Source organism: Phaethon lepturus, unplaced genomic scaffold, assembly GCF_000687285.1.
Source record: "Phaethon lepturus isolate BGI_N335 unplaced genomic scaffold, ASM68728v1 scaffold44720, whole genome shotgun sequence".
NCBI lineage: Eukaryota > Metazoa > Chordata > Aves > Phaethontiformes > Phaethontidae > Phaethon > Phaethon lepturus.
Genome location: NW_010510677.1, coordinates 43,372 through 58,357, shown reverse-complemented (window position 1 = coordinate 58,357; position 14,986 = coordinate 43,372). Strand labels below are relative to the sequence as shown.

The 14,986-nt window shown below is 45.0% G+C and overlaps 1 protein-coding gene across 1 annotated transcript in view; it reads left to right on the top strand.

The window, feature by feature from the left end:
- Positions 1 to 14,986, top strand: part of LOC104616487 (kalirin-like) — a gene marked incomplete at its 3' end in the record, with an annotated part of 72,406 nt that overhangs the window by 20,320 nt on the left and 37,100 nt on the right. Inside the window, exon 2 of the mRNA XM_010281520.1 lies at positions 7,688 to 7,762. Coding sequence (XP_010279822.1) covers positions 7,688 to 7,762 — 75 coding nt within the window. The remainder of the gene's footprint in view (positions 1 to 7,687; positions 7,763 to 14,986) is intronic.

Sequence of the window (14,986 nt, the reverse complement as noted above, 5' to 3'; positions counted from 1 at the left end):
AGTCCTTTCTGTGATCACCAGAGCAGTCTTTCCTACTGACAGTGCCTCATTTTTGCCTATCTATAAAAGTACACTGCAACAGTTCCCTGCCTCAGAAAGGTTTTTTGAGACAAAATTAATTTATGTTTGTAAGGTGCTTTTGAGGTCTGTGGACCTGACTGTGCTTTACTAATGTGGGCAGTCATTATTTCCATTCTGTAGAGAGGAAAACCAAGATCTAGCACAGTTAAAACAGCTTGTTCAGGATCACAAAGCAATTTAGGAACAGAACCACAAATAGAGCCAAGTCTTTTGACTAGCAATCAGCTGTGCTATCCACGGGGCTACCTATAATGTCTAATTATTTTTCTAAGGGTAGGAACTGAAAGATCTCAGCCTGATTCCAAGGTCCTGATGAAAATAAAAAGGAAACGCGTAAAAGATTGACTCACAGTCATTACATTCTCCTAGCATCTCTATTAGTGTATGTTTAGAAAGAAGTGAATAAAATCCCCCACGGATGGAGACGAAGCAGAGCCTTCACCACAGATTGTGCATTAATTCGGTATCCTTCTGATGCTTTGAATGTTTTTTTTTGCCACGTATGAAAAGGCAAAGCCCGGCTGTTGGCTTAGGTGGGATGTACAGGGTGTGATGTTTTCAGCTTCAGATGCTGAACACAGCTTATTAGAGGCCACATGTGCACAGAGGCTAACGAATTTGCATGCTTGCTGCAAGCGGCTGTATCTTTCTTGAAGCCTTGCCTATTCTTTGGCGTGCTTTCAAGCTGAGGCTACTGTTTAAATGTGTGGACATTCAAAGGCTGTGCTGGGAGGCTCGATGCTGCCAAGTACCTCGTGGAAGGAATAACAATCTCAGCAATTAGCAAGCTCCCCCAAGCCCCAGCCCTGCCTCTCTGGGTGTTACAGGCAGGGGAGAGAAGGGGGCTGTGCTGGCAGTGGCGTGGCAGGGATTCAAGCAGTGGGAAATCAGAGGGACCGACCTGTCGGCGTAGAGGCGGCAGAAAAGCAGCTTGACCTCTGACAAGCACTGGCAAACCTTGGAAGCAAAGGTAGCCTGTAGTATTGCCACCCAGCAGCTGTGACCAGAAGGATGTTCCAGCAAGCAGTAGTGGTGTATAATTAATAAAAGGAAGGACAGAATAAGGAAACAGAGAAGATAATATTAGTCTTGGACTGACCCTAAGTATTACATATAAAAACAACATTCATCTTTTCATTTTAGAATAAATGCAGCAATGTAATGAGTATAACTTTTGTCTCAGCTGGGATAAAGTGCTTGGCATATGGTGCAGTGGGATTAGTCTTTTGTACAGACCGTCTATTTGGTGTCCATGGTTCTTGCAACTTTTGAGGCTATGGCGTGGGTCTGTGTGTCAGTCTGCACACTGAATCTGGTGGCACAGAAACATTTACTTCATACAAGACTAATGGGAGTAGTAGACATTAGATTCACAGCAGATTTATGGATGGATCATCTATGAGGTACCTGTAACCCACTTTGCATACCTATGTGTCTATAATCCTGTGTTTATATACACTTACACATGCAGAAATAAGTAGACTTCAACCGCAAGCTTAAATGCTATGTGTGTCTTCACTTATACAGAAGGAAAGCCATTGCAAGTCTGTGAAGGTCCCAGGGATTATTTACATTTCCACTGCAGAGCTGAAAGCAAGCTCTAGCCCCGGCTCTGCATGGGATGAGAAGCATAGCCAATGCCAGCTGTGCTTCCACAGAAAACATCGGCAATGTCCGTGCTAGCTTTAGCTGGTCTCCCCAGATGGGTGTTGCATGCTGTAGCCATGCTTACGGCTCAAGGTATGTTGAATGCAGACAGTCTGTTTGCTGCACTCGTTCGTTTAGTAATGGTGGACATGTCAGGAGCACGAGGTGGGAAGATCTTGCTTGAGAATGCCAGCAATGGATGGAGGGGGACAGCTGCCATCCTTGTCCCAGGGCTATGGTGCTAGTCCAACCTGCCTTTCACCCTGTCCCTGCCACAATCTGACCTGCAGTCCTAGGGCTATAAATGCTTCCTTTGAGGCCAGGTATTACTTTTTATTGGTTATTAAGGAGAATAATAACCTTTGTTAATGAAGTATATAGCTCTGGGTTGTTCTTCAATAATAGTTGGTAATGATATTTACAGATTAATTTTGTATTTTTTCTGGCTGGTGCTGCCTTTAATTTCAATTCAATGCAGTTCAATTCAATTCAATTCAATTCAATTCAATCTTTCCTTCCTTCCTTCCTTCCTCCGTGAAATCAAAACCTGCTCTTCTGCTGCCTGCAGCGGGGAAGCGTGGCAGGAGAGACTCGCAGGCTCCTGGGGGACTCAGGGCACTCAAATGCTTTCTTTGCATCAGGGATCAGGCTGTCGTGCACAGAGGAGCGATCAGCAGACGCAGAGTGTCCAGCCCCGTTTATCTCTGCCAGATGGTGCTAGAATACTAGTCCGGAGCACATGTTGCTCCTATTCAGCCCGATGCTTGTGCCACGCTGTGGCCTCTCTGCCTCTCAGCCGATGAGCCTCAGCCAGCAAAATCCCAGCAGCAAAGGCCCCCGCAGCCCCCGGCTAAGCCCCTCCTCAGGGCTTGTAGAAAATCTGAGAAATCAAACTAGGAAGGCTTAGAGCCCGGCGGGGACAGACAATAGTGTGCAGGAAAGGGAGGAAGGGGTTAAAGAGGGTTTAGCACACACAAAAAATAAATATTTGAGGCAGAAAGAAAGAATAATGAAGCGAGAAGGGCAGGAGGAGGAAGTAAGAAGTGTAAAGAGAAGAAAAAGGAGGATTATATTCTGCCAGAAAACAAAGGGATGGTTGTATGAGAAAAGCATTGGGGAAATGAGGGTTCAGCTCGGCACAAACTTTCTGTCTGACGCTGGACAACTCAATTTCTCTGTGTCTCGGTTTGCAAAGGCTAAGACAGGAATAATAAAGTCTCCTTTGTTCTGCCTTTCTCTGCTCACATCAGACATCCCTTCTGTTTGTGTGTTGTAGAAAGCCAAGATGCTACCGCTCTGCAAACAAAAATAAAATCCACTGAGACTTTGAGGGGGAAAAAAAAGAGGTAGGAAGGCAAATAAATGATAAACCTAGGACATAACTGCTCCAAAACCCGGAGGGTGGGGGGAGAAATACAGGAGAGGCCTTTACTGAGGGAAGAAGAAAGAAACAATATGGACCAGATTAATCCTACTGTTGCCTCCTGGACTCTAGCAGAGTTCCTCAAGGGATGAGTTTAGCCCAAGGAGTTCAGTTTTGTTTGGTTAAAGAAACTTCATGCCAAAGTTTTTAAATAGTCAAATCTGTTCTGAGAACTATGAGAATGTGGGCTGCCTTTCCTGAAACATTGCATGGGACTTGGGATGAACAACTCCTGCTGAAGGCATCAGGAGCCAAGTGATTAAGCCCCATGCAGTGTTCTGACAGGAAGCCTTCTGCTTGCCTACTCATACTTTTTTTTAAGTATAGAAAGTATTTCCATATTTCCAGCAGCTGATCTTTATTTGAAGCCAAGAGCTGCATTTTTCAGGTTAGAACTGAAGCTTTTCTAGGAAAAGCCTCTCTGGAGCAGACCATTGGTCCATCTAGCTCAAGACGGTGTCTCCAACACTCTGCCCTGCACTCTGCTTAGAGGAAGAAATCCTAAAGCCTGCAGGGCTCTCTCAAGGGATAATTTATATTTCGCTCCAAGAGTTAGAGTTTGGCTTTCACTCCAAGGTCTGTAGGCTTATATTCTTTCCAAAACTCTTGCTTGTTTTGTTAATCTTTACAGTTCCCTGGAGATGTTTGTTGTTTGTGGATCACAAATCCGTTTGGGAAGCCCCTTGAGCTGCTGAACTCCGTGTCCTGTGGCAGCAAGTTCCCCAGGCCAGCTGGGGAATTTGTGCAGAAAAGAGAAATTTTCTTTTCTCAATTTCAGGTTTGCTGCATTAATGTGGAAGCATGCCTTAAGCTTCCCGTCTCACCCAGCTGGCTTCTTGTTACAGCATCTCACCTACAACCGTGAGCTGCTCTGCCACTCAGGGAATCCCTGCTAGGAGATGGGCTGTGCATGTGTAATGCTGCTCTGCCCTGAAACATGACTCAGCCATGCTGAGGATCCACTTTTTTAATTTTTCCAAGTTTACAAGAATACATTATTCTGCCAGCTGCTCCTGCAGGCATGGTGTGTTTTCTTCTGGTGTCGCTGGAGTAATAAAAGTTTGTGGATCATCATAGTGTCCCCACTATGTGAATAGCACACTAAGCCAGCATGTGGTGAAGGTGTGAGGGGCTGCAGGAAGACTGAGACATGGCACTGTGATCTCTGTGGCTCTTTTTGGTAAGGAGGCGATTGCAATGCTCAAGCTTCTTTGCAGACCATGGTGAGACTTGCAGGTAGAAGGGCAAGAAGGGCACTGTTGTGTAGTCCCATGCTTGTGATGATGGTGAACCAGAAAACCATGGACAATGGGAGCATGGCTCAGTGTTCAGCCTGCCCTTCCTTCATCTGGCTGTCCTCTACCGTTCTTCTGCCACAGAAGGGCTCAGGTCTCATAGGGGTAGGAGGGAGGTGCAGGGCAGGATACAAGTACAGCCTTTGTCATTGTCTAGTAATGAACTAGCTAGATGATTGTACACCCAGGGCTCTGTGGCAAAAATTAGATGGTGCTATGCAAGCATGGCTTCGGATCCAGCACGCAAACAAACAAAACAAATGTATTAGAAACAGCTGGGGAATAGGATGTAAATGAGCATTATTAGGGGTATGCTTATAATAACTTATGAACTGGGGAATGCATCATTGCTGCGCTGGGTCCTCCTGGAGACGGATTTGCTGTTGCTTTTGGAGCCCTTATTACAGCCATTGGTTTTCCCATTTATGCATCCCTTCCCCCAGCCCTTGCTGGAAAACCTGACACTGTGCTCTGAGATGTAGCTGCTAACATGAGGATTTTGTCAGGAGCTGGAGTGACCTCTGAAAGCAGTGGCCATGGCCTAATTTGTGGGTCATGAGCTGCCACACATACATCACCCAGAGCAAGGGCATTGCTTTACGCACTGATCTACCTTCAAGAGTTCCCTCCCTCATCCTGAGGAAAGTTTTGCAGCTCTTGGGAGTTTTTGTGAATTCCCTGGATGCAGGATGGCCTCACAGTTTTCTCATTTGTTCATTATTTTGGAGTGTGACTGACCTGTCCTGGGAGATACTGAGAAAGGTGAAAATACTTGCTGGCAGCACTGTCCCCATTCATGTCTTTTCTTGCCTCTCCTGTGAACAGTCAGGACATCAGGGCTGTTAGCAGCGAGCCCCTTGCCTGCAGCGTGACCTGCTGCAGCTCAGGAGGTGACCATCTTTAAAAGTCATACATTTTTCTCCTGGTCTCCATGTGTATTGCCTCTATGAGATGCAGTCCTTCCTTGTGGGAGAGTGTTTGAAATTGTCCTTCAGCCCTCAGTATAGTGGGCTCTAAGAAGTCCTTATTGTGTGTTTTACATGTCTGAATACCACACCCACTGACATTTTTTTGCTAATGTTCACTAAGACTTCAGTTGTATAGTATCTACTGCACATTTAAGTGCCTAAGAACTGACTTTGCTGTTTCCCTGACAAATTTAACAAATATTGGCCAAAACTCAACTTGCACTGACACTGCTGATCTTGCAGCTGGAGAAATTTGGACCAGTACTCTGCTTCTGTGTCTTCAAGCCATTGTGGTATGTGTAGCATGTTGACTGTTCTCATTTGCTTCACGGTTGGATGAGATGCTTATATGCAAAGCTGCTTAAATTCCAAACATTGCCTGTGGCTGAACGGTTCCTACCTTTGATGTGAGAACCACAGCCTGGGATCACAGAGGTCATTCTTGTTAAGAGGATAAGTTAATAGCAAAGTCTCATGTGTTAAACACAGAGTATACAAAGTCCTGCTTGCTTGAACACAGAAAGAGTTCAGCAACCAGGACTAGTTTCCTGGGTCTCAAAACACTTTACAGACACAAAGGACTCTTTAGGGATCTCTCAGGACCATGTTCCAATCCCTGTCCAAATTGCAGTTACATTGGTCTTGACCTTGCACTGAATTACATCACTCCTTTGTGTGCTGATTTTCATGAGCACAGGCTCGGCTGATGAGCTTGCTCATCTTCTGGAGCTGAGTGTCACGGACGTGGTACCTGAAAGCATGTGGGGACATAGGTAGTTGTAGCCACTGGTCGCCAGTGAGGGACTTATTTGCATGTACAGGACAGTCTTGTTACACAAGCTGACTGTGAATGGCAAATGCTACCTCATTTGCCATTACATAACTCAACCATAATAATAATACTTATAGGTATGCAAGTTCAGCTGCAGGTGAAAATGGTGGTTATGGTCTTCATCCTGTCTGTTCCATATGTCTGCATGGATCGAACCACTGTACCTTTGCGGGCTGCATGATGCAAGAAATAGATGACAATATATAGAGGGGCTTTTATCCCCATTCCCACTTTCAGACCCAGATGGTCAGGTGTCATCTGCTGTGTTCAACAAGGAAGGTGTGATGCCTGAAGCAATGTTGCCCTGTTTCTAGCCAGTCAAGAAAGCTGCTTAGCGAGAAGATTCTCTTGCCCAGGTGCCATCACAGAAGAATGGTGGCTGCTGCCTGGCTGTGAATGTCAGAAAGTAAACATATAAGGTTTCAAATGTGTTGTACTCTTTGATGAGCTGGAATAGACTTAAGGCCATATTGAAGATTATTTGTCGTCATGGATATTCACTACCCAGTGATGGATGAGTTATTTTTCAGAGCAACTGCAAAGATGTCCTTGAAACCCACCTTTTGTTTTGTAATAGCACTGATAGAACAGCAATGTCTGGCTTGCTGTGGGTTGATCCATTACTGCTGTTTTTTTGCAAAGCAGAAAGATGCTGCTGGTGGCTGAAACCATCTGCAACTCTTTTCCTAAGGTTTCCAGGAGACTAAAAGTCTGGGATTTCTTTGGTGAGCTTTCAGGAGACATGAAATAATTTGGCACTGCTGGGAAGGCAAATAGCCTATGCAGGTGTATGTAACATGTAATCAAACAGCATGAATTACATGAGGATGCACTGTGGCTTCAAATCACTCCTTACCCAGGGAGAACTCGGGCTGGCTCGTAAAGTAGTGTGTCCTCCCTCTGAGTGCAGTCCACACCTTGAGCTGTTCCACCTCCAGCTGCGCTGTGTAGAGCAAAAAACAGGGAAGCAGAAAAGCCTTTTTTAAGTCAGCCCCTGTGCAAATCTGTCTCAAGAGCTGACACTCAATGAATGTGTATGTGCTGTAATGTTCCCTGCAATTTTGCCTGGACTGTGTTCAAAACAGTGAAGGGAGAAGGTGCCTGGCTCACTGTGCAAACTGGGCATCTCCCAGGCTTGATAGTATTGTCGTGAAAAAGGCAATGGGGATAAATCTGATTACTTGGTGGGAAATTTGATAACCTTTCAGAACTTCTGAAGGATAAAGTGATGAGCTGATTCTCTGATTTCCTTTTTACAAACATATCTCTGTTGATGCTAATGCTGTTTGTGTATCAGTCATTAAGGTCTGTTTCTTGGTGTTTTTATGTAATTTATAGACTTTCTCCAGTCCGATTTTGAGAAACATGGAGTGTCTGTGAAGTTGGGAGCAAGGACATGCTCTCTTCTAATGTGGCTTTCCTGTTTTCCTCTGTTTTGCAGGTTCTTTTCGAAATGATGGTTTAAAAGCTGCTGATGTCCTTCCTATACTGAAGGAGAAAGTGGCCTTTGTGTCAGGTGAGCACATCTTTACTGGATCTCTCCAGCCCAGCATGAACACTTGCCTGATGCATCCTGGTCCTTATGGCGCTGCAGAGTCATGAGGGACTAGTTTCATGTTTGGACTTGGTAGTACTTAAATTAGCTCTTCTGCTAAGGAAAGGGCTATATGTGGAACAGGGCTATCCAGTAATAGAGTGTTGAAAATTGGCCCATGTTAATTTTCTTCATAACAGGTAAATGGGCAGCACATGTGGGATGAACTGCAGCTCCTCAGCTTCAGCCCAGACCTGTGCTGTCTCAGTATTCAGGACTGTTCAGGGATCCTGCTTGGGGTTCAAGGTCGGTGAATAGCATCAATTCCTGTTTGTAGGAAGCACTCAGACGTGTAAATCACTGGTGTTTCATTTGCAATCCCAACCAACTTGCAGTTAAAAGTACCATTGATGCTGCATTTACATAATAACTCAGATGCTCACAGGCCTCCTGCCATCCTGTACAAAGATTTACAGCATTCGTGCAGGAGACAAATCATGAGGACCTGGGGGTGGATGAGGACTATACAATATGGAAAAGGCTTTGAGAATGGCTTGGATTATATTGTTTCTGGTGTGAAATACAACTTGTCAGGGAGAGGGGGAAGAGAAAGCCTGCAGCGATCATAATCTTGCATGAAGTCACTTAAATTGGCAGCATAAGCCTGGGGTATTTCCCATGCCAGCATTTCTGATGATTGCAAACCATTTGGGCTGCTTTTGGTGATCTTCCCTGTTGCAATGAGAAAACCTGTGTCAAAAATAGCCGGCCCCTTGTTTTCAGTCTGCTTTTTGTTTCCTTCGTCTCCACAGTAATGTTGACTGCAGAGGGGACAAGAGTAGCAGTGAGGCTGTTTGTAGGTGCTTGGACTCTTCCTCCCTTGCTCTTCTCCTGGGTGCTGAGGTAGGGCCCGTGAGGATGGGGCTCGTCACCCTGACAAGCCATGGAAATGCCTGGCCAGGCAGGAAAAACTTTCTCCTTGGCTAATGGTTGGTGGGAGATGACTTTCCATGTAGCAACAGTTAAATGGTCCAGGGATCACGAGTCCAGCAGTGATTTGGGCAAATGATTTGTGGCTCTATAAACCCTAAACTTTCTGACCAATGACATGAAAATCCAGGAATTTGAGGGAAGTTTGTGAGGCACCATGTGAAAACCCAAGACTATCCCAACAGTATTCGCATGCAGGACTACTTTACCTCGCACCGGTGTATCATTCTGAATGTCCTGAAATATTTTACATGGTTGTTGTCTTTCACTACTCCAAAGAGGGGAACATGGTCATAAAAACACAGGGTACCTGCAGACTTTCTTGCGACACAAAGCTGAACCGGGCACTCTGGGGAAGTGAAAGGGAGGAATTTATGCGGAGACTGTACTGGAATTTAGTTCTTGGCTCCTGCTGCTGCTTCGCATGGAAATGACTGCAGGATCGTTTGGTAATTCATGGAATATTTAATAATGACAACCTGTCTGGATCGTTTATATAGCCCCTTCCACTGACGGTGCCTGCGTTCAGCTCTGAGCCAGAGGGTCTCACACCAAACCACCAGCTCATTAGTCCGGGGCCGAGCTTGCCTTGTGGGGGGACGTCAAACAAGCAGCGCCAACACGATCCCCCGGGGTTTCTCACTGCGATCCGCTGCAGGCGAGGGACAGCTCGCTCCTCACCAGCCTCCAGGCTTGTATCTGCTCAAATTGTGCCTGTTCCTGACACAGCTAGCTCGATAGCAGTCCTAGGATTTACACTTCCTCTCCATGGTCTCGAAATGCAACGACTACAGGCAACAGTTGTCAGGGCCCTTTGCAGATAGAATGCTCTTTGCTGCTGGTGTCTTACTGCAACAGCCCCAGCATCACCCTCCAGCCCAGAGTTTAAGTACTGCCCGGTCTCCCCCTGTGTTGCTGTAATAAAGCAGATTAAGAAAAGAATTTGAGCACTTCAACTGATGGCTAGGTTCTTTTTAATTAAAATGGAATAACTCCTAGAGTATGCTTTGAGCACAGAAGAGAAAGTGTTTGCCAAAACAGAAAAATCAAATAGCTGGACTTTGCAAGATAAAAAAGAATAATTGTTCTGTAGTTAGCAGAGACTCTGGGAGCACATTGTGTTTGTAATCAGGCTTCCTTGAGGAAAAGGAGATTTTTATTGAGTCTTCTTCAGAGTTTTATACTACAGATAATTTTAATGATAACAGTACAGTAAAGCTGTCAAGGGAGTTCTCCTTACACCAGCAGAATTTATCAGCACGCACAAAAAAATCTCAGCTGAACATCTCAGTTACATCGTTTATTTCTTTTCTCATCTGCTGTGGCTCACCAGCTTGTTTTTTAGTCCACGATTCGACAGGAAAGCTGCAGAGAACAAACAAGCTCCTCAGGCAGGCGCTGAACCACACTTTGTGTTTCAGTGCTGTGGATGCTCCACACCTGGACAGAACAGGCGGGGAAGCGGCACCGGCTGCCGCCTGCTCCAGAGCAGGCACAACGGGACCTGCCTGCACAGCCGTGTAATCTCAGAGGAGCACTCAAGCTTTCAGAAGTGCATTTAATTTCAGAGTTGAAATACAGCTGTAACTAGCTGGGCATGGATTCATCCAGCCTAAATGCCGTCTGGGGCTGTGCGCCTGGCGCTTCCCTCAGCGAGCAGCCGGCACACGGCTCTGCATCTGCATCCCTGTGCTGCGGGAGAGTTGAGGGGCGGATAAAGTTGGGATTTTTTCCTGGAACTGGTTCTTGATTTCTTCCAGTGATCTCATGTATGGGCTAGGCTGAACCTGAGCAAAGTTCATGTGTATCTGTGTCTAAACAGCACCTGAAAATCCCATCCCAGCACTCATAAGCAGAGAGGTGGCCTGAGCAGTCGGGGGCACGGTGCATCCCGGCCATCACCGTCTGATCGCTTCCATCGCTGGCCCTGTGGAAGCAGATTAAGCAGGGGGTTGGGGGGGGAGGCTTCGGCCACCTGCTTGTTGCCTAAACTCTAATAAAATCTTGGCTTTGCCTGGGTGGTTCACTGTGTTGCTTCCAGCAATGGGATGGCTTTGGGAATGATCAGGGAGCGAGCTACAGGCCAGAGACGGACTTTTCTATTCTGAGAAGGAGATGAGCACAGAGGAGAGGAAATAAAACAGATTGTAGATTATTTTAGGTGGGGTTTTTTCAGTGAAAAGTGGTGAAATATTCTGGAAGCTGGGCTTATAGTCTTTCCTAGGAAACACAGATGCTGTTTCAGAAGAGTGGTTTAACTTGGGATGTTGTTCAGCTGCTTGATTATTTTTATAGGAGATTTTCTGTTGATAAGTGCAATATGGGACGAAGCATACGAGGGTCTCAGGAGAGGGAGGGGAGTGTGTTACCATGTTCACTTCCCATGCATGGAGCTTTTCGTACACTTAGGCTATGAAAAGCTTGTTATCTGATTAATGCCATGGGTCTTCCTGAAAACATTTGCCCTTTCCCCACATCCCACCCAGAATTGTTTCTCAGGATCCTTCCCAGCACTTCCGTTCCCCCGAGGGCTCAGAAGAGTGGCAGTGTGTTGGTTCCTGCCTGTCACCCAGGTACCGTCTGCTCTTCTGCCGGGGCAGGAGTACAAAGGAGGAGGCTGGCCAGGTTTCTGAGAGGGTGGTTGAGCATGGAGGAATCAACAGCGAAAGGCAGAAGGGTATAATAAACTGGTGAGCTGCCGCAGCTATGACATGCAGAGCTCCCAGTGCGTGTTCAGCAAAGCAGGAGAGTTTTCTGTGGACTTTGGGCAACAAAAGGCATGGAGCAGGGAGAAGCAGATATGGTAGCAGTTTGGCCATCTCCATCCCTCAAAACCCCACTGTCCCCAATGCCACATGTGTCAGGAGCAGCCTTATGAGCTGGGTCACAGCGACGTCTGAGCTTGGCTGAGAGCCTGAAGGAAAAACAAAGAGAGATTTCCCAAAAGATCTTTCAGAGGAGGGATTTCAGTGTAAATAGATCAGATGAAAGGACAACTTTGCAATTAGGTTTCACTAAATCTAGGCCAGCAAGATGAATCAAAGAGGAAGACTCAGAGGGGAAGATGCTTGTCTGAAGACACCACAGGTCATTTAGTGCCAGAGGTACATGGGACCACATGTGAAGGGGCATGTTTTTGCTTTTTCTGCAATGGATGCACTTCACTCTTCAGAGAAAGGGTTGAAATGAGACCACTCTGGGCACTAGATGAGTTCAGATTCAGGTTTCAGGGGGTCTCAAATGCTGATTTGTGGACACTGGAATTTGTATTGGGTTGGGAATAGAATTAACCAAAATATTTAAATTTTGAATGATGTAAACATTTTGTGTTTTCACAAGAAGTTTTTATTTAAATTAAAAGTTTCCATTCTCCTCTTCCTCTGGAATGGAAATTTCAAATGAAACATCAACAGTTCTTCTCTATTTTGTTACAGAAAAATGTTTTCCATTTTGTACCATTCCCTGACGTAGTTTGGGTTTGGGATCTCTTCTCTCCCAACACTGTTGGAATATCATTGATCCATAGATCAATGGAAATTCCAAAAAGAAGAAATATGTTATGAGAAAAACAGCATTGCTTGACTATTGAATTTTCTTAGTGGTTTTGGACCATCATGCTTTCATCTAGAATTTGCTGCTGCATTGATGTGGATTTTTCTTTGAAGAAGAAAATGAGGACATTTAAACTGTAAAGTTTCCAGGTCTTTTGATAAGGTCTGAGCCTGCTGGGGTTTTTTTGTTGTTTGTTTTTTTCTTTTGTTTTTCAAGAGTGTTAGGTCATTTTTGAGGATAGAGAAGAGCCTTTATCTATAGGGGCTGTTTAGATATCCTCATCGGGACTCTAAAGTTAAAGCAGAAATCAAAATGTTTCCTCAGATTTCTGATTTTGTCTACAGGTTGTAAATGTAATGTGCAGAATTAGTTGCCGTATTTCTTTCCATACATTTTAACTGTAGCCATGGACTAAATTAAACAATTTCTGTGAAGAATGTCTAGTCCCTGCCAGCACTTACTGTCCTGGCGCTTGGACACCAGCAGCTTGCCAAGATCCACCAATATCTCCTTAGAGCAGGGAGATTTCTCCTTTATGGACTTCCTTAATTAGCATGTGTGAGAGTAGTGATGCAACCTGCGCTGCCTTGTGAAGAAGCAGAAAGGTTCAAGTGTCATATAAAACTGGGCAGAAAATCAACCCAATCAAAATTTCTATCAAAAAGACTCTCAAGAACTTGTGGGATCACAAGTCATTGATTGGGTGTCATCCAAACGCGCTGGACTCTGACCACCTCGTGCTTGATGGGTGCTTGCATCCTGTCACATAGGTATAGCTTCTCAATTAATGACAGGGACTTTCTAAATAACAATAAGAGGAAGGAACTGAGCTTGTGAAGCAAGAAGGTCTATATACATCCCATCCTGTTCCAGCTCACAGGGTTTTCTTGTCCTTAAAGACACAGTGACCTCCATATCTATCTCAGCAAAGGTCTTGTCTTCATTTATGCAGGCAGTTGAGAATTGTCTTTATATAGAAATTGAGGCTGGGAGCTTATAAATCAATATAAGGACCCAGGGAGGTGACTGTAGCACCCGAAATAATTAATACGGTAACAACCAACCATTTTGGTCATTTTGCAGTAAGGTGTGCCCTTCTGTCCGACTAATGAGACTCGTCACCTCTGAAAACTTCCTTATTTCTGTGAAAGCACTTTAATTCATAGGCCTATGTTTTTTTTCCTAAGGAATCAATTTTAATTGATAAAAAGCACTGAAATTCACAACTGGACATCCTCTCTGTATTAGCAACAGTTGGGGTTTTTTAATACTTTTTTTTGTGGGAAAATATAGGCTATTTGAAATGGAAATACTTCGCTGGAATGTGCAATTTCAGAAACATTTTCATCTGCCAGTGTTTTCCAGCTCTAGGCTGAATTTCTTCTTAAAAACAGAGGGGAAAAAGACTTCCTAATAGCAATTACTTAAGTTCAATAGCTTGAACTCTCCCCTGAACTTTCTTTAATTTGCAGGATCCTCTACTTGGCTGTAGCTGTCAAGGACTTACCTGCTGGGGATGTGGCAAACCTGAGCAGCCAGTTATATTAAATCAGTTGATCACATATTTCACTTTGCTGGTGAACATCAGAAACTTTGCCATTGCTGTTTCTCTGTGCCTCTCTCAAATGAGGAAGACAAACAGCGTGTCATCAGGGTGAATATGGCCTCTCTTTGTTTCTCATTATTCTGTACAGCTTCCAACATTGTGGCCAGTGGCGTGAGTTTGGATTTCCTGCCAGTACTGCCATCAGTAGTGTGACTGGCATCGCCACGTGCTGTTCTGTTCCTTTCCCTTCCCTTCTCCAGGGGCATGAGGGTGTCCAGTGGGGTGTTTTGTTTTAGAAGATTTGGGGGTTATTTTCTTCAGGTTTTGGGTTTTTTTTAAATATATATTAATATATTAATATTAATAGCTATTCCCATACATCTGCAATAGAGGAGGGGAGATCAAAAAACCTAATTTGCAGCTGAGGCAAAAGGCAGCGAGGTTTGCATAGGTATGAGTAAGGGTCAGTGATGAAGAGGAGGGTACTGTTGCTCCCTTGATACTTCACAACAAACCAGCTTCTTCCAGAGGAAGAAACAGGCTTCTCTGGACTCTCTCTGGAAGTTTTGCCTTCCACACAAAGAAGCTCTTCCTTTTTTAAAATGTCTCACTTCTCATTAGTTTTGCTTTGCTGGGGCAATAACTTTCTCCATGCAAATGAGACAATTTTCCCAGTGGCTGCGCTGAGCACCCTGTCTACAGCCTCTGGTCTGCTAAGGGGTCTTCTGGTGGGAACATACAGCCTTTGTTTTGGAATCATTAACCCTAAATGTAATGCTGCAAATTTTGGCCATTAGGATTTGTTTCAGGCAATTGACTCTGGGATATGGGAGTCCGCAAAGAGCAGCACACTGGAGGCTCAGGCCCTGGTGACTGCGTTGCAGCTGTGTTACTTTGCAGGTGGGCTTGTTGTGGGAGCTTAAATTTCCATCCCTGTTGCAGTAGAATCACCTGCTTTGGAACCAGCTGACTTTCAGGTAGGTCATACAGATAATCCTATATATGACCCTTGCAACAAATTAGTCACCCTTGAAGCTGGAGGAGTTTTAGTATGGAGGTCTCTTCACAGGAGGTCTGGTAGCAAGCAGACTCTTGCAGAGCTCAGCTATGGTAGGGGA